This window comes from Carettochelys insculpta, chromosome 21 (assembly GCF_033958435.1).
Source record: "Carettochelys insculpta isolate YL-2023 chromosome 21, ASM3395843v1, whole genome shotgun sequence".
Taxonomy (NCBI): Eukaryota; Metazoa; Chordata; order Testudines; family Carettochelyidae; genus Carettochelys; species Carettochelys insculpta.
In genome coordinates, this window is record NC_134157.1 from 21,707,811 (window position 1) to 21,732,262 (window position 24,452).

Consider the following 24,452-nt stretch of genomic DNA (forward strand, 5'->3'; position numbering starts at 1 on the left):
GACAGTTTTAGTTTCCATTTTATTGATTAATTTAACAAAACATTAAGGATTCCTTACATATAATAAAGGATCTTATATTACTAATGGGCAAAAAGCCAACATTCATGGGAAGGAGAGGAAAAATATACAAAAAAAAAAACACAGAAAAGAAAAAATAAAACAAACAATCTACACCCTTCCAAGAGACCCCACAGGGCAACGCCAGCTTATTGAACCCCACATTCGACTTCTTCAGTCTATCTCCAAATCACTGTCTTCACTGTAACAAGCAGACGGGTTACAGATGGAGGTCAGCAGCAGCAGATCCTTCTCTGGCAGCAGACCACACTCTTGTAAAAAAGCCTCCAGGTCCACAGCAAAAAAATCTTCTCCAAGCTGATCAGTGATTCGCACAAAATTGCCAATTAGCTCCCCCGCTTTATAGATGAGCAAAGCAGGCAGAGCGTTATTAGTAAAGTGAGCGCTGGCACCAATCAGGGAACTCTTTACTCGACAAAATTTGACTGTCGGGTACTCAGCAGCAAGACAGATCACGCAGCCATTCACAGATTCAGAGCCAGGGACGTCATCTTCATAGATGTGGATCACAATCAGCGTATTTTTGTGTTCTTTATCAATTGTGTCCAAAAACCCTTCCCCACTGGTGATCTCAAAAACCTGCTTAAACTGCTGCCCACTATGTAGCTGCTGCCTCATCTCCTCCATTCGCTGCTTCCTGTATTGCTGTAAAAATTCTTCATCGTCTTCACTGTCATGAATCATATTATATTCTTGTAAAGTCATCTATAACATGTACAAAGAAAAGTTATAAATACAGCATAGAGAGAAAACTAGAATTCCATAAGTGTTACATGCAGTTAATATTTACATAAAGTATCAGAGTGGTCACCGTGTTAGTCTATAAGGTGCCACAGGACTTCTTGTTTTTGCAGATACAGACTAACGGATATATTGGAGCATAAGCTTTCATGGGCAAAGACCCCCTTCTGCATCTAACAAAGTGTGTCTTTGCCCATGAACATTTATGCTCCAATATATCTATTAGTCTGTAAGTTGCCACAGGACTTCTCATTTTACTTAAATAAAGCAAATGTGAAGTTCGTGTAAATTAAAAACAGAGACCTAAAATTCAGGCACTTTCTTCCCATGATCACTTTATGATATTAAATTGTTGGGCATGAGTGACCAAATTTATCTAAACAACTCATTAATATAATACTTGATTTATTGTCAATAGCAGCATGTACCAACTTTAGCAAACTCTTCAGTTAGATTCCTAGGAACTGGTAATACAAGTCAATTGGCCTAAATACCCCAGTTCGTTTTTAAAAAAGTTACCTCCTCTGCCATTTGTTATCTTTGACATCTAATGCTTTCCCTATTAGTTTGAAGGCTAAGCTAATCTCTTAACATTTGTTTATCATACATTATACTCAATTAGGTCACCTGGAAATCAGACACATCTTACACAACAATCATTAACTTACAACATGGAGTTATTTTACAGACAGACAGAGTTATTGCATATTGGCTTTTACACTATTTTACAAATTTGGAAATAATTTTGATGAATGCATGCAGATTCTCAATAAAGGAAAATACACTGTATCTGATACAGTGGTCTTGGGCCAGTCACCTAACACTTAAGTACACAACATTTTCAAAATACGGCATAAGCATTCAATAATCTTGAAACCACTCCTGTGAGGTAGGTAATCATTACACTCGGTCTCTGTTTTTCTGTTAAAATCAACAATAACTAACCACCACGGAAGGACACATGATTTTTGCAAAGAAGTTGAAAAATGGAGTTTGCTGACATTAAACACAAACGTCTCTCACTTTGCTCCCAGGTTACCTTTCCATTAATTTTTTCCTGAAGTTCTTTCTGCTTCTGTTTATCCGCCTCTTCGTCCAAATGAGATCTGCAGGTCATCGATAACTTTTTTATAAGTCTTTCCATCTCTCTACACTGTTCATCTCGCTGTTCTGTCTCCAGTTGTTTGAATCTTCGCCAGTCATTTATGACACCCTTTGGGCCTAAAAGTAAAACAAGCAGGCATTTTGTCTAGACAGAAACAATTTCAGTCTATTATACTTTCCATTCAGGATCTCAGAATCTTTTAAAAACAGCAAGTAAAGGACAAACCATGTTTTAGGTTTATTTTATATTGGTCAATATAAATGTAATATACTGTAATAAAGCATAGGAACATTAGCAAGTAACTTCTTTCTGCAGCTGACTCTCATGTCCTATCACCTCACCTCTGTGTTTTCTCATGTATAATCAATCTCAAAAGGATGTTGTCAAGATTGATATCTGTACAGAATTGTGATGCATTACTACCATCAAAGTTCAGAGATACTGTCCTGCTGTTAGTAGGGAAACATTTTCTTTTCATAGTGATAGAAGTGACAGGAAAAAAAAAGACTGTGAAATAAATCTGCTCAAGTCTTAGCACAGAAGTATGTTCCCTGGTGTGCAGACTAGCAGCAGTCCTCACCAATTTCACATTACTATCATCCTGTTGCTGGGACCTAATGTAAAGTGCTACTATTTAGTATCCTGTTTAAGTAGGTCCCAGTTGCGCTGGTACTGATTCCCCTCCCTCAGTACGGGACGGGAAAATAAAATCTTTTATGTCACAGCACCTGTGTTTACTGCAGTGCCATCGCTACTCAGCTCCACCTCCCCACCAACAGTCTCCGAAATGGTAGTCTCTCTGACTTTATCTTCCTTCTCACTGTCTTCATCTTCACTGCTGCTGTAGTAGTACTGGAGCTTTTCACCAAGCAGTTTATCATCTAAAGTAGTCATAGTATTCTAAAAAGAGATGGCTAGGTCAACATCAGTGCATCAATCCTTTATACAGACAGACACTTATCATGTATCACCTCAGCCCAACACTCCTCCACAGAAAAAACATGAAAGCTGTTTACTCAAATGAGAACAATTAATAGACCATTTCTCAGTAAGACTATTCTGCAACTGGACAAGCTCTTTGTGAATTAACAGGTACTCCTCATTTCAGACGTGTTTATTAAGCTAAAAACAAATAAAAAGCTCATTACAACAAAGTTTCTTCAACTTTATTATGCGAGCAATTACTAATCTTTTAGCAAATGGCAAAATGATCAGAACATAGCTAATCAGATTAGAAGTTGTATACATGTTTGATAAGGTATCAAAGTCACTTATACAATTAAAAGATTTCAGTGAAAATTCAGAAAAAAACAGGAAGTTTACAATGAAATTTATAAAATTTAAAAATGAAAAGTTCTAACCTTCATTTCATAAATCCAACTTCCCTTATAAAGAAAAGGAGACAGTATGCAGTGCCCAGTCCTATCTTAAGAAATATTTTTCAGGGTTTCTTTTAGAAGCTTACCTCGAGATTACAACTAAACATGAAAAATTCTATCTAGGCTCAAAGTTGGCACCTGGTCTCTTCTCAGAATCAAACAAAATCTCAACAAACATAAATTTTCTCTAATATGTGTAATGAAAGCCTGGGAAAAAGATATATAATCAATGGTGCTTTGTGCACTATTAGCTGTCCTTTTCCCATGTCACTTCACAATAATAAGATCTGTAGCAAGATGGGAACTGCTTTTGGCATTAGTCAGTGGAGTTGCAAGTCTGCAATTTCTACAAAATTTAATTATACTTATAACGTATATAGTACCAGTGTGCAAATAATTACATTTTGCAAATAAATTGCGTTTGAGAATCTGCCTACCCAGGACTTGCAAACAGACATTTCACAGAGCTCATTTTCACTTGAATAGAACTCAGATGTAATAGAGTGTATCACTAATAGAAGTGATACAACTATGCTTGGAGGAATTAGATTTTTACTGGTAAATAACGATTTTACCACACAGACACAAACCAGAAAAAAGATATTGCCACTGATAATATTCAAAACAAGAAAATGCTGCTTGAGAACTTTAGAATTTGATTTAAAGATATTTACTTTGAATATTTTAACATGGGGTTGACAATTTGTGTTTTAATGGTTATAAAGCTTTAACTTTTTGAATCTCAAGGTCCACTATCATTAACTACTATATTCTGACCTCTGGTAGTTTCCTAAAACTGTGAACATTTAAACTGAAAAATATGGTTAATTTTGGCTAATATTCTAAAAGTTAAAAATCAAATTTGCTATACCAATATGTAGTAATCACAGCTGCTCTTAACTCCACCAATTGTCCTGAATTATACCACTTCTCCACTTAAATAGCTGTCTGTTGGTTAGAGACTAACCAACAGCACTAGGAGGCTGTTGCCTGTAAAAGCCATCTTGGGTATTAGTATTTACAAACATCAAAAGCCTCTCACAGTAAATGGGTGTCAGAGCAGACTGGGTCAAACATAAGAGACCACAAGCTGAATAACTGCCTGAGGCCATAAAGAGAGTTCACAGCTTCACTAACAGCTTCCACAACAGTTGTCCAAAGCTGATGGAATAGAAGCAAACCCTTTTCTGATGCATATCTCCACTACATTGCACCTGATGAAGCGGCTCTTTGCCTATGAAAGCTTATGCTCCAAAATATCCGTTAGTCTACAAGGTGCCACAGGATTTCTCCTTGGTTTTACTGACGTGAACTGGGATCCCAAACAAGCTGCTATAAAACTGAGAAACTAACTTCCCCCAATTTTATTTGGGTGGAGAAGGAGGGGATGAGTGTGCATGGACTGACTCTTTATCATATGTTAATAAGGTGTGCCCAATAGATTCAATTTCTGTTACGACACAATCTATACTCTAAGGCTAAAGTAGTGTTTTTAGGTTTTCTGCCGACCACTAGCAGTAACTGCAAACCGTTGAAAGCAGTATCAAAACAAAAAGCAGTCAAGTAGCACTTTAAAGACTAGCAAAATAATTTATTCGGTGAGCTTTCATGGGACAGACCCACTTCTTCAGACCACAGCCAGACCAGAACAGACTCAATATTCTGGTTTGGCTATGGTCTGAAGAAGTGGGTCTGTCCCACGAAAGCTCACCGAATAAATTATTTTGCTAGTCTTTGAAGCGCTACGTGACTGCTTTTTGTTTTGATAGTGTATAGACTAGCACGGCTCCCTCTCTGTTTCTGTTGAAAGCAGGATTATGCAGATTAATGAGTAGATGGCCAGATGGTTCAGGGTAAAAGGTGATAAAACAGGATTACTGAGATTATTTTTCAGAGTAAAGAAAAATTACACAAAAGATATGGCCTGTATCTACCCCAGGATGTAGGGATATATATGGATGTAACCAGCTAACAATTGAGGTACATTGCCACATTTGACTATTAGCCCAACACATCACGCTGTCAAAAGATAGCTGTATTTTTCTAAGTGTTCATCCATAACAGGGTTTCCATTCTTCATGGGCCAAGGAATTGAAGAAGTTTGTGCCCTTAAACCCTCCTGTCACAGCCTTAAAATGAGCCAGAGATGCTCTGTCATGCTGAATTTAGCTATTCTATTCTCACGTATTACTGTAAAGTGTTTAGACATCCCTAGCATTATGTCCAGTCAAATATTTAAAGTGATTACATTCATGAGACCTGGGATTGGAGATAATTGCCTTTTCCATAAGACATAATTAATTTTTCCCTGAAGGGCTCAGTTGGGGACGAATACTGATTTCTTTTTAGGGTTTATTTTGTTTGCACACAAAGCAAACTATTTTCCAGTACAGAGGAAAGATACAGCTAAAGCAATCAGGAAATAAATTGTGGGTATCATGTATACTTGAGGCCAGTACCCTGGTACAAAATTTCAGTTCTTTTCTGTGCATCAAATGGAACCCAAACTAACACGATTAGCTCACAAATATTTCCTAGTTATAGTGCACCACCCCACAGGCATATTTTAACTTATTTAAAAATAAAAATGTTTTGGTTATTTCAAGTTAATTGAGATGTAACTGCACAGTCCTCACAAGCTACATAGGGTTGGATTTGCTTAGTACTCAATGGCATGACTACAAGGGTACAATGCAAGTTTTGTGAAAAGCGGTTTTGGTGATTTTGCAAATGGCTCATTTCTCTTTGATTTTATAAAAAAAAATCCCAACAAACAGCCAAAAAACATTTCTACGCTCTTTCTAATATGGTGCTTTTGCTGCATGAACAGAGGGAAAGGAAAAGATCAATGGCTACCAAAAGACAACTTTTAATTTGCCCAGTTTCTTACTTTAACATTGGAAACAATTTGTATCATTCTATTTTGACAATAACATGCATTACAACAACTAGTTAGTCAGTCAGTCTCCACAGGATAATATTTTCATCAATAAATGCTGGCAAATATTGATTTAACTGCACACAGTGAAAGTGAAAAACATTTCCATCAATAATAAAAATGTATCAATTGGCAAAGCAAGAAAAATTCTGCTTGTTAATGGATTTTACTTGATTTATTTTGACAATTTGTGTTTTAATGGTTATAAAGCTTTAACATTTTAATCTGTGCCTAATATCATTAGTTACTAACTGACCTTTCACATAACTTCCTGCAACTCTGAAAACTGAAAGAAAAAATATTCACACCCATAATTATGTACTATGAAAATGTACATTAATAAAAACACAGAAAATGCTTAAAAATAAATACTGACAATCTGTCAAAATGATAAAAATCAAATTCTGTCATATTTAACTATAATCTTCCACAGGGATCTAATTTGTGCTCAATTTCTGTATTTGCTATCTCTATCCCAAGCTAGCCTAATTTTCCTTTTTACTTCCCTTTTGTCCGAAAATTTAATTTCAAGACAGAATATTATATTAGCTTTTGCCATCAGCTGGAAATCATAGAATGGTTTTAACACTTTGCAGACAAGAATGTAGCTGAAGCCAGAGACTGTGCTGTTCAAATATAATGCATTTATTGCAAGTTATTCAGTTGGGGAAAACAGAATTGCTCAACTCAAATTAAATGTTATTAAAAATGACTCTCTAATGAAACAAAGCTTCCGCCTCTCCTGTTTCTGTCTTTGATTCAGACAGTTTCCCCCACATATGACCTACATCAGGGCCTCAGAATGAGACCAGTCAAGTGTACAAGGGAGGAAGAGAGATTGTTTGCTTATCTGTCTGCTCTCAGAATTATGCCCTATTTTACCACATTAGTGTTAACAGAACACGGTGAACAGGTATCCAGTTTAAACAGCGTGTATCTAAAAGAAAATCTGAATGGAATAAATGCACACACAGCTGGTCACAGCGCAGGAAATGATGAAAAAAGTATTCTTCCTGTTTGCTTTGCACAAACTTTGATTAGATAAACAAACAGAAAGAATAAACGAGAGCTGGGCCTATACACAAAACTAAAAACAAACAGGGAGACTTACGGTTCCTGGCTCCTTTGCAGCTCCGACCTTTGTGCCGCCTCTCTGCCAGTGCTGGCCCCTGTGACTATCAATGCAGATGTACACACACGTCACAAGGGGAGCCAGCAGAGCTCATGGGCAACAAACGTTTCTCGTAATGCTTTACCTTCCCTTTCCAACCCCCGCAGCCCCAGGAAGCGCCAAGCGGAGCTGTAGGCAGGTAAGGCAGCTCCCAGAAGCACAATGGGACCCTCAGCTCCCCACCCCAGCAACGCAGACCCCCTGCACCGCAAACTCCCTCACAACCATCCAGGATGCAGAGCTCTGGTCCTCCCGGGCGCCACCCCCCCCGACCCTTCCTGGTCCCAGAGCCCCCCTCCCCCCACCCTTCCTGATCTCGTACCGCCCCCCGCCTACCCACAGCGGCCACCGAACTCCCTCCTGCAGCGAGCCTCCCCCGTCCGGTCTTGTACCCCGAGACACGGGCCCCTTCGACCCCGCCCCCTGCGCCGCCGCGCGGCTCCCACCCCGCCCTGTCAGCTTCCGCCGCGGCCTCGCGCACTCACCGCTCGCGGCCAGCGCTTCCCGAGTCCGAGCGGCGCAAAGGAGGCCGGGAGAAGCAGGGCGGCCCCTTGAGCGAGCAAGGAAACAGAGCGCCCCGTCCTGGCAATGGTACATCCCGACCCCAACACCCACGGGGCGGCCAGGAGCGCAACCACCTGCCAAAGGCGGGGGGGGGGGCAGTTCTCGCCGGACTCGGCGCCGCGCGGACCCACTGAGCTTGAGGCAGGAATCGAACCCAGGCGTCCTGGCCCCGCGGCCGCCCGTAAACGACCCCACGTACCCGACCCCGACGAGAGCAGGCCGGATCTGGATGAGCCCGTCTCCACGCAGGCCAGGAGCCCTGCGCATGCGCAGGCAGCCCGCGGCCCTTAGGGCTCAGCTTGTGTCACACTCAGCTATTCCTCCCCGACCCCGCGGGAGGGGAGGGGAGGGGCGGGGCGTTTGAGGTGGGGGCGGCGCTCCAAGCACCTGTGGGAAGGGGCAAGGCCCCCACGCTTCCATGATACGAATGGAGGAGGTGCAGGTCTAGGATGGCGCGTGGCTGCGGGCGGGAGGAGGTGCTCGGTCTGGGAGGGAGTTTGGGTGAAAGGAGACGTTGTGACCGAGGGTAAAGGATTGGGGGTACAGCAGCGTGGGGGATGGGAGCAGGAGAGGAGTCTGAGCGGAAGGGGCATTAACAGGTGCAGGATCTGGGAGGGGACTGTGACCGAGCAGCACAAGAGGCAGCGAGCACCGGGAGTGAAAACAAGGGAAAACAAGGCCTACTTTGGTCTCACACTTTAGGGATTTTTTACGATGTAAACACACGCTTAAAGTGGACAACTCATTTTATTTTGTGCATGCAAATACATGTCAAGTACTGCAAACTTTTTCCATCAATTTCCTCTCAAAACACTGAAAACCATGATGCTCTATTCTGTGACCAGCCAAAGCTAATATCTCTTTACTTCAGTGCTACAGCAAAAAAACACACAGAATTCACTCTGCTATTCGATATTATCACAAAGCCCACCCTACCCCACCCATTTTCCCCTTACCCACCCACCCCAAATACAGACCATATGGTCTAGCTTTCCCATTTAATCCTATTCCTATAACACAAAGGGAAACATTACAATTTGGAAATTCAAAATTGAAATAAATGGAATAGAATTTATTCCCCTATATATCCCCCATTTCATTTTACAGATTTAAATTATAGTTTTAAATAGAAGCTGAGAATGCACCATAAAAATGAGCATTAAATCCATCATAGCGATGGTGCCTGCTTTATACATGATGGGTGTACACCATCTTTTATTTCATTTACATTTCAATCGAACAATAGATTTGCAAAGAAAATGTCTAATACAGACGTAAAATATTCACACTAGAGCTTCACAATCGGTTGTACAATTGACAAACAGGCCTCTTTTCCCAACTTTCCAGCTAAGCAAATTTATAACACAATCAATGCAACAAAAAAAAATTTCTTTAAACTTCCAGGGAAAAGAATATGTAGTAAACTGTATAAATGCAGACAGCAGATGCTGCAAGCTAACCACAATACTTTGAGTGGCTGTACAGAGGGTATGTGCAGTACAAATAAAAGCCACATGTGTTGTATCACAACTACAGTATAATGTACTTGTTTGCCCAGCGAAGAAAATGCATGCATTTTCATGCCTTGGATTAACTGAAGCCTACTCTGGATAAATTGATGGGATATGTGCAAATGATACTGGATTTTGACAGCAATAATGCAGCCAAGCTCTGTTTTATTTCAAACTTTGTTAAGTATGAACGGAAAGAGTGAGCTTCAGTGATTCTTCCTAGAATAAAAGGTTTTTGCTCAAGTGTGGGGAATTGATAGTTTTGCTTTATTTTAACCTTGGCACCTACAGTTAAGTTGTCAGCGTACTCCCTTGCCAGCAAAGAGGTGCACTGTGACCACTAGTGCCAAGGAGTTAGCTGTGCATTTGTATTGTAAAGAACTGGTCATTTAAAAAGAGCACGTTTATTGTTTTCTGCTTGTAGGAGAGGACCTTGCAGTAGAGGGATTTCCTAACACATACAGATTAAATTATAATGTTCCTAAGTACTGTGGATGGTTCATTAACTTCTCATTTGGTTAAGGTTTAAAATTTCACATTTTCCTTCAGACACAGGTTAATAAGGGTAACAACAAGTTCTTGACAAATATGATAAAGCAGCTGCTAACAGGTAGCTCTCCAGTAGAGTTTAGGTACAACAGCAGATATTTGACAACTTGTGCTTTAGGAAAAAAAATACCAACAAAACCAACCCTATCAAATTGTTTTGAGTTTTGACAAATTATTTTCTTAAACCACTCCTTCTCCAGGCCTCTCTTTGTATATGATTTTGTAACTCCCTCAGCCCAGAGCACTAACACGCAAGAAAAGCATTCAGCTCATCAGCATAAATTTAAAACTAAAATTTCAAGTGTGTTATCAAAGCAGTAAACTTTTCAAATTATAGGCCTACACCTGGTGTCAAGTATCATGCTTTAGTATCACTTTGTACTAATCTATCAAGAACCAATGCCAATTTGCTTTGCAAAAGGAGTCTAACCTATGCTTTGAAAGGTCTAGTATAATCTCTACAGTGCGAACACTAATTCATTTTTGTTAGCCAAACGAAGTATCAGTAGCACGGCAGTCACTCTACTATAAGCTATATTTTAAGAATGTACATGTTACTACTTTGTCATAAAAAGTAGACAGCATGACATCAAATTAGAGATAAATGCTAGTTCTAAAACCCATACACGGCATGAGACAGAACAAGAAATTAATCCAGGTTGTGAGGCAACACATTTTAACTCAGATATTGATATTGTTTCTGTACCGCTGACATGTGAAATCCCTGATATACCTCTCCTGGAAAAATATGCTTGTCTGCACAATGCAAAGGAACCACTCACTTCTCCCTAATCTGCTGTGGGCCTTTTTCTGACAGCATAGTATATTTGGCCATAAACCTAAATGGGATTTTCTACTATTACTACCACACGAAGATTAGTCAGAAAGTTAGCCCTTCCGCTGCCCAAAAAGGCACCTGATTCACAATTAGATGCACAAACACATATTGGTTTGTATCAGATCAAGTAATGAAATTTTGCCACAAACAAACAGCCAGAACTATGTTCTCATCTGTAGTGTCCACTCACTGGGACACCAGAAGGCATAGTTTCATGGCAGGTTGATAATCAGTGTTAAACACTGTAAGACAATGTTGGCACACAATTAAAAATCCCTCAACTCTTGCATCTGTGATTCTAGATAATAAAGGTTAAACATAAATTAGCCTCAACCCAGGACCGACTCCTTTTCACAGGAAGCACGTGGTCTTTCTAGAAAGCTACTACATCATGGGATCCTCTGCTGCACACAAGCATATATAAATACATTTGTTCTTAGACATGCCAATAAAGTTGGCAGGAATTTGTTAGGCTGATGTATTTTCACTGGACAAAACAGACGAACATGTATAAGCAGCTTATTCCAATCCCCCTCCAGCAGAGCACAACCAAGTTTTAAAATTGCAATTTAAAATTAAAAAGTTAAGGTAAATACACAAGATCAATTTATGTGGTAAATATTCACCCTCAGATCATGCTGAAGATGTTCTGTGGAGTTCTGGTGCACAGAGGGCTCTTTCCCTGAGGGGAATAAGGACTTCTCATACCTTTATATTTTCTCTATTTTTGTAACAAAATAGCAATTTAAAATTTAAAAATCTTTTTAAAAAAACTACATTACCTTCAACGTGGAAGATCTCACTGTTTAAATATCCATGAAGTAGACATACTGGTTTGCATATCCTTTTGGAATTACATACAGCAAATAAAAGTACTTTGGAAGCATTTCAAAAGTAATATAAATTCATATTTACAGAATGGTCTTGATATAAAATATACAACAATCATATTCATGTCTAACATTCTATGTTAATTTGTAATGTCAACAGGAAATGAGTTAAGGTGACAAGGTTGTCTAATTCTTGTTCCTAATCATTTTAGGCTGTAAAGCGAAACATAAGACAAGTCTGATTCCAGAGATGAGGTGGCACTGCCTGTCAGGGAAGGTACAGTAAATAGCCAAATAAACCAAGAAAAGGCTACTGTACTGTTGTTCCACAAACATTTCTTTATATTTTAGTATTAAATAAGTGTGTAAGATCTTCCATACTGACACCAAAATATCAAAACTAATCCTTGGATTTTCAAATATATTTACAACAAATATTCCATGGACATGTTCTTTAAGAAATATCAAACACCAATATTTTCTCACGCTAATCAGTAACCCTCAGGGAAATGCCAATCCCTACCCTTCAGAAACACACACAAAACAGTTATCAAAATCGTATACAACACATAGCTGTGATTTTGTAAAATAACTCAGACGACCAGTAACATGATCCCCTTTAAGCATTTTGCTAGCAGGAAAAGCCCTTACATACAGTACACCTGGTGAAAGATTAGCTTGGCTTAAAATATTCCAGTACAATTTTCAGAGTAAACAACTTCACAGAAGTTAATCAAAACATTTAAAAAAAGTAAAATGAACAAAAAGAAACTGAGAAAGACAAATAGTAAGATAGTAATCACCAGGAGGGAAGGTCCTGCTTTTTTTCCCAAACTGGTGACTATTTAAATTTTAAAGAAAATTATGCCCAGAGTGCTTGTGTGTGTGTACTCTATCTTCAGTTGACATGTCTAATATGACTTTTCAGTCACATGTTAGCGGGGCACATTCATACATTTTCAGCACAACTCTACAGGTCTAATGCTGTATTACTGTAGATTTAGTCAATAGCTAATGAACAAACAAAATTAAACCTGAATACAAAGTTACGATTAACAATATTTAACCAAGACAACATAATGACTATCTCAACCCCGCCCCAAATTAAATTAGAAAAAAACCCAACAACCAGCAATACCATATTGTTAGTCAGTGCAAACACTACAAACAGGGTTTTCACAGGAAAGCCAAGAGCACCTGATTCTTTTGCTAAGTCATCTGGATTCTACAAATGCAGGTGGAGAACTGCATTTAAAAAAAACACAAACATATTAGTGCATAATTTATCAAAATAGTTAAAAATGGATGTGCATATAACTTGAATAAACCAATGCCAAGAACATTAGCTGAAGGATTTAGGCACTTGGGTTACTTTTTGTAACTTTACTTGGACAAGTAGCCTGTATACAACTATCAACAGTACTATAGCAGAAATGAGGGAAAAAAAACAAGAAATAAAAAGCTACAGCAAAACACTGCACCACAGTCCTGCATATTAATGCAGTAATTTGAATCTAAAGTGTGTTAACCCTGTAATAAAGTCTAAAATACGAATCTCTTAACCTCTCACTCTTCAAACAGGAAACAATATTCCATGCAAAGTTCCATAACTAAAGAAAAAGCAGCTGCAACAAGATGCAAGTTCCTTTCTCATGAAACAAAACAGACACAAATAAATTAGTTTTACCTTCACTAGATGTATCATAGTAGGATCCTGCTAGTTTAAATAACAGTTGTTAAAATCTTCTAAAGAAGCCATTTTAAATAAGAATGGCTCAGTTACTGCACCAGATTGCTACAAACTCATAAAAAGCTGCTTTAAGCTTAAGTAAAACAATGTCCAAATTCCATTAGTTTGTGGAAAGTGAACGCCTTACCCTAATAAATTTATCTTCTCAGAATGCTAATGTAAGAGGGGCTTGAAGTATCAAAGAGTCCACAGGAAATGGATGACCCCAATATTATTTTTTTAAAAAAAATATACAATTATATAATATATATATTATATATATATATATATATATATATAAAAAGCTAGTGTAAATGCTTCCATGGCATGGTCACAAGCTGGAAAGATGAATGCCTTTCAGCTGTTAACCATCTTGCCATTTGCAATGGGCTTTAAAAAGTCGTTTTTATCCTCAGACATACTATGAGCACTTTTCATTATGAGGCTGCCGATGCTGACAGATGTGCTGATGGGCAGGCTGCTTGCATTGCTGAAGGATCCTGTGATCGGCTGGCTGAAGCAAGAAGTTACGGGCAGGACTGTTTTCTGCTCCTTTCTGAGGGGAAAAAGATAAAATCAGATAAATTTCAGCTTGCTACAAAATATCAAGAAATAAAAGTGTGGGCATTAGATCATGTGAATATTAAAATTAAATAGTAATTAGTGGAAACGCAGAATGTTTGCTCACAGAAGGGTATGCTCACATAGTAAATGTAGAGAGACTCATTTTCAAAGGCAACATTAAATGGTTAAAATACAATACGATGTGTGATTCCAGCATAGCGTATTTTGCACTTTCTTGGCACAGAAGTGGTTAATGGAAATTAATTTTAAATGCCAACCTTGCTAAGACTAGTCTTCCTGAATTCTGGTGGTTATAAAAATATTTTGTATTTACTGTGTCATGTGGGAATATATAGAACATAGGTTTATAAAGACGGTAACCTGAAAAATATATACTGAAAAATAGGTAACAAGAATGCATGAAAACTGATGTGCCAATGGTCCATTTGGTGTGTTTATAATCACAAGCCAATCTTCCTAGTTCTCAACCGTTTCTTTGTTTCCCTATTCATATACAGTGCAGATTTCTCATCCATGTGTGAGAAGCTAAAGAGTTCTCTTTAAATAGTCACATTTTAACCACTCTGATGCTGTTTTTTTTTTGTGTTTGTTTTTTAAACACTCACAGAATCACAAGGTCTTCACCTAAACTTTGTTTCTTCTGCTCCAAAGGTTCCTTTTGGTGTTGCTTGAGTGAGTGTCCGTTCTCTATAGTTGCTCCATTGAGTAGCTTTTCATCTCGAGAACTGATACCTAGCTGTATGTCCAGAATTTCCTACAGAAAAAGGACAGAACTGTCCATCAAATATTGTAGCTACTTGCTTTGGTAAATCTAATTTCCATTTGTTTTATGTAATGATTTTGGAGATCAGAGGCTACTCCTAGAATCTCTTCTCTTTTCGGAAGGTTCTCCACCCCCTTATTTAAGTCCTTAATGAACATACGGAAGAGTACCAGATCCAGGACAGATGGTGCAGTACTATCTACAGAAAACTCTTTCATATCCAGCAGCCTCAGGAATGGGAGGTTGCCACATATTCAAATATTCTGGACAATAGAGAGGTATACCTAGCAATGGATAACACTAAAGAAAAACAAGATTAGATATTTAAAAAGGAAACAAAAATGTATGGTGAGGACATTATTTACTAACAGTACTACTGTACACTGTAAATTTATACTGTATTTGCTGTATTATTTATATTTATTTTCACTATAGTGTACTTTTGGAAGACAACTAAAATTTACTTATGGTTGAAATACCAGTTATTTGAGAGTTCTGGATGATAGAATGCTGGATATGAAAGAGTTTACTGTAATATGCCACTCTAGTTTGACAGCAAACAGTAAACTACTGTTTGAATACAGTCTTTCAACCAGTTTTGAACCCACTTTTTATTTAACAAGTGGGCCAACAAAAGACGTACGGAAACCAGGAGAACCAGCGTGCATTATGCAATGCCTTAATGACAGCAATCTCTATTTTTTGAATGGGTGACTGCTTTAGAGAAGTGCTGCAATGATTTTGTGTGGTATGAAACAAGATCAGAACATTTTATGACTGCACAATGGAGATGAAAGAAAAAACGTTTTAAGAAACTGAATGCAGACTACTAGTAGACACAAAATATAAAAGATAGGCACTGACACCAATAAGACTATAAAGAGCAAGGACAATTTTTAAATAAAAACAGAGAGGAAGCCGTGCTAGTCTATACACTATCAAAACAAAAAGCAGTCAAGTAGCACTTTAAAGACTAGCAAAATAGTTTATTACTTGACTAATTTTTAAATAAATCTAGAATTAGAAATGGGATGATTTGAAAAGTTTTATGTAAACATATTGAAATAAGACTTTACACCTATTAAAACACTTTTGTTTTCCATTTTGTATATTGGGAGAAATTACTAAGGCTATTTTGTATTTAACGAAGTTTTAGAAGTTTTTGTAATTGGAGCAACACTGACAAGCTCAGATGACTGAGATGAGCACAAAAGCAGCCCAAGTTCTATGGTAAAATGATGCAAAACAAGAATCAGGGATCAACATAAAACCTACCTTTGAATTTTAAAAAGTTTTCCACTATATGCGTGAATAATCATAGAATCATGGAACACTAGGACCAGAAGGGGCCTCGAGAAGCCATCGAGTCCAGTCCCCTGCCCCGACGGCAGGACCGACCACTATCTACACCATCCCTGATAGACATCTATGTAATCTGTTCTTAAATATCTCCAGCGAGGGAGATTCCACAACCTCCCTTGGCAACTTATTCCAGTACTTGACCACCCTGACAGTTAGGAACTTTTTCCTAATGTCCAACCTAAACTTCCCTTGCTGCAGTTTAAGTCCATTGCCTCTTGTTCTCTCCTCAGAGGCCAAGAAGAACAAGTTTTTTCCCTCCTCCTTATGACACCCTTTAAGATATCTGAAAACCGCTATCATGTCCCCCCTCAATCTTCTTTTTTCCAAGCTAAACAAGCCCAATTCTTTCAGCCTTTCTTCATAAGTCATGTTCTCCAGACCTTTTATCATTCTAGTTGCTCTTCTCTGGACCTTCTCTAATTTCTCCACATCTTTCTTGAACTGGGGTGCCCAGAACTGGACACAATATTCCAGCTGAGGTCTAACCAGCGCAGAGTAGAGCGGTAGAATGATTTCTCGTGTCTTGTTCACAACACACCTGCTAATGCATCCCAGAATCATGTTTGCTTTTTTGCAACAGCATCACACTGTTGACTCATATTTAACTTGTGATCTACTAGAACCCCTAGGTCCCTTTCTGCTGTACTCCTTCCTAGACAGTCTTTTCCCATTCTGTATGTGTGAAACAGATTATTCCTTCCTAAGTGCAGCACCTTACATTTATCTTTCTTAAACTTCATCCTGTTTACCTCAGACCATTTCTCTAATTTATGTAGATCATTCTGAATTATGACCCTATCCTCCAAGGTAGTTGCAACCCCTCCCAGCTTGGTATCATCTGCAAACTTAATAAGTGTACTTTCTATGCCAATATCCAAATCATTAATGAAGATATTGAACAGAACTGGTCCCAAAACAGACCCCTGCGGAACCCCACTTGTTATGCTTTTCCAGCTGGATTGAGCACCATTAGCAACTACTCTCTGGGTGCGATTAGCCAGCCAGTTATGCACCCACCTTATTGCAGTGCGATTTAAGTTGGACTTGCCTAGTTTGTCGATAAGAATATTATGCGAGACCGTATCAAATGCTTTACTAAAGTCTAGGTATACCACATCTACTGCTTCTCCCTTATCTATGAGTCTCGTTATCATGTCAAAAAAAGCTATCAGGTTGGTTTGACATGATTTGTTTTTTACAAAACCATGCTGGCTGTTCCCTATCACTTTACTACCTTCCAAGTGCTTGCAGATGACTTCCTTAACTACCTGCTCCACTATCTTTCCTGGCACAGAAGTTAAGCTTACTGGCCTGTAATTTCCTGGGTTGTTCTTATTCCCCTTTTTGTAGATGGGCACTATATTTGCCCTCTTCCAGTCTTCTGGAATCTCTCCTGTCTCCCATGACTTTCCAAAAATGAGCGCTAACGGCTCAGCTACCTCTTCTATCAGCTCCTTGAGGCTTCTAGGATGCATTTCATCAGGCCCTGGTGACTTGCAGACATCTAATTTTTCCAAATGGTTTTTAACTTGTTCTTTTTTTATTTCAAAAACTAACTCTACCCCTTTTCCACCAGCATTCACTATGTCAGGCATTCCTTCAGATTTCTCTGTGAAGACCGAAACAAAGGAGTCATTAAGCATCTCTGCCATTTCCAAGTTCCCCATTACTGTTTCTCCCTCCTCACTGAGCAATGGCCCTACCCTGTCCTTGGTCTTCCTCTTGTTTCTAATATATTTGTAAAAGGCCTTCTTGTTACCCTTTATGCCTGTAGCTAGTTGGAGCTCATTTTGTGCCTTAGCCCTTCTAATTTTACTCCTGCATTCCTGTGTTATTTGCCTGTGTTCATTCTTTGTAATTTGTCCCAGTTTCCATTTTTTATAGGATTCCTTTTTTAGTTTGAGATCATGCAGGATCTCCTTGTTAAGCCAAGGCGGTCTTTGCCCATATTTACTATCTTTCCTACATAGGGGAATAGCTTGTTTTTGGGCCCTTAATAATGTCTCTTTGAAAAACTGCCAACTCTCCTCAGTTGTTTTTCCCCTCAGTTTTTCCTCCCATGGGATCTTACCTACCAGCCCTCTGAGTTTACCAAAATCTGCCTTCCTGAAATCCATCATCTCTATTTTGCTATTTTCTCTCCTACCAGTCCTTAGAATTGTGAATTCTATGATTTCATGATCACTTTCACCCAAGCAGCCTCCCACCTTCAAATTCTCGACCAAGTCCTCCTTATTTGTCAAAATCAAATCCAGAACAGTTTCTCCCCTGGTGGCTTTTTCAACTTTTTAGAATAGAAAATTGTCTCCAATGCAGTCTAAGAACTTATTGGATAGTCTGTGCCCCGCTGTATTAGTGTCCCAGCATATATCTGGATAATTAAAGTCCCCCATCACCACCAAATCCTGGGCTCTGGATGATTTTGTTAGTTGCTTAAAAAAAGCATCATCCACCTCTTCCACCTGGTTAGGTGGCCTGTAGTAGACTCCTAACAGGACATCACCCTTGTTTTTTACCCCTCTTAAACTAACCCACAGACTCTCAACACGTCCATCTCCACCTCAGTCCAAGTGTGTACATTTTTTATATATAAGGCAACACCTCCCCCATTTTTTCCCTGTCTATCTTTCCTAACCAGGCTGTAGCCTTCAATACCAACATTCCAATCATGTGTATTATCCCACCAAGTTTCTGTGATGCCAATGATATCATAGTTGTATTTATTTATTAGCACTTCCAGTTCTTCCTGCTTATTACCCATACTTCTTGCATTGGTATATAGGCATCTCAGATATTTATTTGAACTTGCCCCCCAGTTTTTTCCTAAGAACATAAGAATGGCCATACTGGGTCAGACCAAAGGTCCATCGAGCCCAGCATCCCATCTGCCGACGGTGGCCAATGCCAGGTGCCCCAGAGAAGGAGAACAGAAGACAATGATCAAGTGATTTATCTCCTGCCATCCATCTCCTCCCTTGTTCTGAAGGCTAGGGCACCATACTTTATCCCTGGCTAATAGCCGTTTATGGACCTAACCTGCAAAAATTTATCAAGCTCTTTTTTAAACCCTAATAGAGTCCTGGCCTTCACAGCCTCCTCGGGCAAGGAGTTCCACAGGTTGACTGTGCGCTGTGTGAAGAAAAATTTCCTTTTATTAGTTTTGAACCTACTACCCATCAATTTCATTTGGTGTCCCCTAGTTCTTGTATTATGGGAAAAGGTAAATAATTTTTCTATATTCACTTTCTCCACACCATTCATGATTTTATATACCTCTATCATATCGCCCCTCAATCGCCTTTTTTCCAAACTGAAAAGTCCCAGTCTCTCTAGCCTCTCCCCATATGGGACCTGTTCCAAGCCCCTAATCATCTTAGTTGCCCTTTTCTGAACCTTTTCTAATGCCAATATATCTTTTTTGAGGTGAGGAGACCACATCTGCACGCAGTACTCGAGATGTGGGCGTACCATAGTTTTATATAGGGGAAGTATGATATCTTTTGTCTTATTATCGATCCCTTTTTTAATAATTCCTAACATCCTATTTGCCTTACTAACTGCCGCTGCACACTGCGTGGATGTCTTCAGAGAACTATCCACTAGCCACTATTCCTGGCCCTCTTTTTACTCTGACATCATTTATTTTACAAGAAAGTTTATAGAAACAACTGCACTAATAAAAGAATTCTATAACCTCTTCAACCATGAAGCTCCTGTACATACCTCTATTTGTTCACCCTGCCCATCAGGTTCATCAGTATCAAGAGCCGAAAGCTCTAATTCAATATCTCGATCTGGCTTTGTGTCTGCACAGTCTTCAATATAGTCAGTCTGCAAATAGAAGAGACTTTCCACTTTCCAAAAAATCCTCAAGGATTCAAAAAAGAAAAAAAAAGGAAGCTATGATAATCCACATTCTGGGATAAGCGGGCAAGAGGGTAGAGTAGGAAATAGACAGCTCCTTGGATACCAATGGTGTATCTGATTACAGAAAAGATTAACTATTTATATTTGTCTGCAAGTAAGCAGGAAGTATGTAGGTGTTGGAAGGGAATCTTTTTCAGAGCATGTTAGGGATTTTAGCTATATATCACCTACAACTGGAAGAAAGTACAGAGATCACTTTCTAGATATAATGTATATAGCTTGTGGGAGAACTGATGCATGTAGTCTCTTTCTATTTTCTACATTTAAATATACTTCCAGTTTACCATCTCAGACAGATAGCCATGTTAGCCTATAACTTTGCAAGCAAGCAAGCAAGCAGTTCTGTAGCACCTTAAAGATTAAACAAACTTATTTATTAGGTAATGAGCTTTCATGGGTAAGACCCATTTCCTCAGATTCTGGAGCAGAAATGAGCAAACAGCAGAACTGTTAGTCTTTAAGGTGCTATAGGACTGCTTGTTTTTTTTCCAGTGTACTATATAACATGTATCTACTCAGCCCGCAATCTAGAATGATATAATAAAACAGGAGTTATATTTCTATAGAGTCCTCAATAATGAAGCCACCTCTTGACCAAATAGCAAATGTTTCTGCTCACTCTCAGACAATACACCCAAAAAGAGCAGGTCCTAAGTATTTTAAAAAAAGTCACACTTCCAAATATATAGCCCAAAACATCAATTAATCAATACATCCCAATAATCTCTTTCTTTACCTCACCATTCCTCAGATCAATTTCCTTGCTTAAAAGATTTAAGGTAAGGCGACTGCCTTCATCTAGGGAATTCCACTTCTGTTGCATGGCTAGTGCATTAGCCTCTCTCTGAAGTAACAATGAATTACTTTTAGCCTGTTGGGCAGAAAATCACAATAGTTACTCAACTACAATTGAGCTTGGCATTGTCAGACTGCAAAACAAGCACCCCCCCACACACAAAGAACAACTTTCTCTAAACAGGCAATTATGCATTTTCAGAATGTACTGCATACGGATACTTAACAAATTTCTTCTCCAGTCCCAGGGGGCTGGATCCTGCAAATACCAATATTTAACAGACATACAGCACTCCCCACCACGTGCAATCCTATTAAAATGATCAGTGCTTATTAACATGAGCAATCCTATGTCTGGTGTTAAAGTTAATAGGACAAGGTTCTAGTGTCCTCATTCCTATCAGTCTCATTGATAACTGTAAAATTTAATACTGCAAAGCATTTTGCGGGATAGTTTGTATGAAAGCCACTATATTACATACGGTTCTAATTATGATATAACATCTTACCTGTTGTAGTTCAATGCTCGGTAGATCCCCAGTACTGGAATGCTTTCTGTGACCAGATAAATCAGTGACTATAAATCTGTCCCTATCAAGAGAAAAAACAATGGTTACTGTCACACACACTAATAAAAAAATGAAACATTTTGTCAACAAGCCCTTAAGTTTTGCAATTTAGTTCTTATGAGCTTAGGCTTCTGGATAAAAAGTTGTGTGCCTAAAGCAATACTTAGCACTTTTACAATCATTACCCAGTCAGACCTCACAACATCCCTCTTAGGTATGCAGGTACATTAATGTTACATAAAGGGAAACTGAGGCAGAGAGGTTCAGTGACTTGCTGAAGGCAGCGGATGGCAATCAGTAGCTGTGTTGATATTACAACTCAACAGTCACTGCTCCCACTTCTGTGACCTGTCAACTTGAGTACAGCTGATGCTATATGAGATTGACCCTAGTTTATTGAAATTGGTAATTCCAATGCTTGATATTGCATAAGGCCAAACCATGTGCCATGTTTAAAAATTACTAGGTGATTCATGGTTTAGATGTTGTTTCCTTCTGCTTGAGATTTAGAGTAGCTGTAAATATAGAACAACAGTTTGAATAAAAGGCAATAGGCAAAGTTCATACCGTTCTACATAGCGTGCTGAAGAAGTAGAATCTGAGCCACCAGAACTCCATCTTGAATCAACAGCATTAACGTAAGGGACATAATCTGTAACAAATTGAGGTATAATTCAATGTCATCTCCATGTCCACACAAGAATATGCATCTATTGAGTTATTAACTGTTCACAGCAATGGTCCAAGTGCCTGTATAGCCTATACAGTGCTGTCAATAGGAAGCATGTACTGTACCTGATACGCTGATGGGCTTAGTAGCACTTCCTTGGGAAGCAGTGGCCTGAATAGGGTCTGTTGTGTGATAACCTGTGCGCGATGATCTGGAGATTGCACCCCACTTGGAGATAATCGGTCCATCACTAAAGGGAATTATAGGATCTTCTTCCTTTGCCCTTCTCTGAGTTTCAAATAGATGAACTCTCCTCTTAACATCCCCACTGTCCAGATCCTATATATTAAGGAGAGACCAGAAGGTACAAAAGACTGATCTGCAGTTCAACACACTGGTTTGTGTCACTCAAAAGCCCAGATGCCATTGAATAATCACTGTTACACAAAGTGATTAACACTAACCTGAGCAGCCTGCAAGCTGGGAGGGGACATAATGACTCTTACCTATTGGGAAACAGTGACCAGTTGACACCAGACAGTGATAACTGTGGAACAGGGTGCATTTATGTATTTTAAAGCTTTACTGTTTCCTCTCAGGAAAAAACCCAGCTATTGTAAAACACCACAGTATGACCCTCAACATCCTTGCTAATACTGGAGGAAGGTGGGGTACAGGTAGTAGAGAAGGAGACATGATCACCCTTTGTAGAGAAGCAGCTGCTTGTTGATACTAGAGAGTAGGACCCAAGTCCCCAACTTGCATATGAACCCTTCCTTATCCAAAATGAAATAATCTCCCTGGATATGTATTAAATGTTTTACTTTCCAGTTCATTTAAATCCCAATTTTGTGTACCCAATTTCAATCCAATAAAACAAGGTTATGGTGTATTTCCATTTTTAGTGGGTTTTTTTAAACTACTACAGGAGGATATGTACATTCCAAAAGCCTGTTAGCAGAGCGAGATTGATGTTTAAAGAAAATTACATATCTGAAATAAAATTATAGTTTTATAAGTGACCTGTGCGCCCTGCAGCCATTATTAAAATTCATGCAAAATGCTCTGTTGTATGGTGTATAATGCAAGTTTTGTCTTTTTCGTATCTTCTCTGTACAGCTGACATTGCTGAAGGCCCCTCACTTCAAAATAGATATTATCCAAAACAATGACAGAGATGGAATACAAGAATCTGGTCAGATCCCCAAATGAAAAAAGCTCAAGGTCAAACAGTGTTGAGTATGGCACTTAAAACTAGCTGGAACCCTATTAACCCAGTGAAGACATCTACCCAAAGTCCGACATATTAGTCTATGCTAGTTTGTCAAGTCCTCCACACAGGAGTAACCTGACACTGTTACACTATTATAGACAGCACTTATATGGCAAGCACTATTCACTAGAGGAGCAATAAACAAGTGAGGATCCTTGCAAAACTGTGCAAGCTGATCAGAAGTGGAAATCCTTATTATACAGCTTCATCGGGGTCCATCCATTCATCCCTTCAGTCTAACCTATGTGTCTGAGAAATATAAGTCCTGAATTATAAATTTACTGAAGATGTTAAAGCCAACCATACATTAAAGTAGTTTGTGTTAAGTCTAAGAATGTTATAAACAAGACTGCAAAATTTTTAATTGATAGAAGATAGATTGTTTACACAGCTGGGCAAAAGTTTGTTCCAAACAGTTCAAAATGAGCTGAATTAGTTTAACTTTACAACTTAGAACTTTAGTTTATTATAATCAATAGAAATTTATTTACAAAAGCCTTGGCAATCAGATTAAGTTTGGCAATCGAATGGAAATATTTGCAGCACTTTCCACCCCATGTGTGAGCAGGTAGCATGCATAATAGCCATACCATTAACACAGCATTTGAATTGGCAATTACATCCTTGGGCTCTGAGTCGATGGCATTTATGCAGGAACCAATAGTACCACAGGACCAGGGCGAGTAGTGTGAAAGATGGTCTTCCTCAAATTTAGTACCACTCAGGTCAGCAACGCTCTCTGAGAACTATTGAAAAGAAAAAAAAAGGGGGAAGGAAAAATTTAGTATTTGGGGTTATGTCTAGATTACAGAGCTGGGTTGACAGATATTTTTGTCAGAAGATACCATCTGACAAAACTTTTGTCAGCAGATTGTGGCCAAACCACCAAACGATCTGCTCTCTTGACAAAATGGGTAACCAAGCACAGCAGCCAGGGCTGCTTGGTGTCCTGGATGCCCTGTCTGTCAACAGATGGCCCCTCTGGAACGTCCAGACTGGCTTTCTGTTGATGCATCTTGGTCGACAGAGGCGTTATGCCTTGTGGGGAATGGGATAAGACTGTTGACAAAAGTGC

The 24,452-nt window shown here is 38.9% G+C and overlaps 2 protein-coding genes across 9 annotated transcripts in view; both read right to left on the reverse strand.

The window, feature by feature from the left end:
- Positions 1-2: 2 nt before the first annotated feature.
- Positions 3-8,259, reverse strand: PDCL (phosducin like). Of its 5 annotated transcripts, XM_075015699.1 has the most exons (6): positions 7,898-8,035; positions 7,353-7,416; positions 6,498-6,527; positions 2,653-2,824; positions 1,859-2,040; positions 3-783 (listed from the first exon to the last, which is right to left on the reverse strand). In XM_075015699.1, the coding sequence occupies exons 4-6, from the start codon at positions 2,816-2,818 to the stop codon at positions 232-234; spliced, it is 900 nt and encodes a 299-aa protein (XP_074871800.1). In that variant the 5' UTR covers positions 2,819-2,824; positions 6,498-6,527; positions 7,353-7,416; positions 7,898-8,035; the 3' UTR covers positions 3-231. The 5 variants fall into 5 exon arrangements, with proteins under 5 accessions (XP_074871800.1, XP_074871795.1, XP_074871797.1 ...); XM_075015694.1 differs by lacking the exons at positions 6,498-6,527; positions 7,898-8,035 and adding an exon at positions 8,176-8,259; XM_075015696.1 differs by lacking the exon at positions 6,498-6,527 and having other exon boundaries at positions 7,898-8,034.
- A 1,401-nt stretch (positions 8,260-9,660) lies between these two features.
- Positions 9,661-24,452, reverse strand: part of RC3H2 (ring finger and CCCH-type domains 2) — a 45,239-nt gene continuing 30,447 nt past the window's right edge. For 3 of the 4 annotated variants that reach the window (XM_075015245.1, XM_075015247.1, XM_075015246.1), the window contains exons 15-22: positions 23,968-24,123; positions 22,230-22,443; positions 22,002-22,086; positions 21,375-21,456; positions 20,807-20,941; positions 19,867-19,974; positions 14,624-14,772; positions 9,661-13,989 (exon numbers count right to left, since the gene is read on the reverse strand). In XM_075015245.1, coding sequence (XP_074871346.1) covers positions 13,791-13,989; positions 14,624-14,772; positions 19,867-19,974; positions 20,807-20,941; positions 21,375-21,456; positions 22,002-22,086; positions 22,230-22,443; positions 23,968-24,123 — 1,128 coding nt within the window. In that variant the 3' untranslated portion in view covers positions 9,661-13,790. The remainder of the gene's footprint in view (positions 13,990-14,623; positions 14,773-19,866; positions 19,975-20,806; positions 20,942-21,374; positions 21,457-22,001; positions 22,087-22,229; positions 22,444-23,967; positions 24,124-24,452) is intronic. The other variant, XM_075015248.1, reaches the window with a different exon arrangement.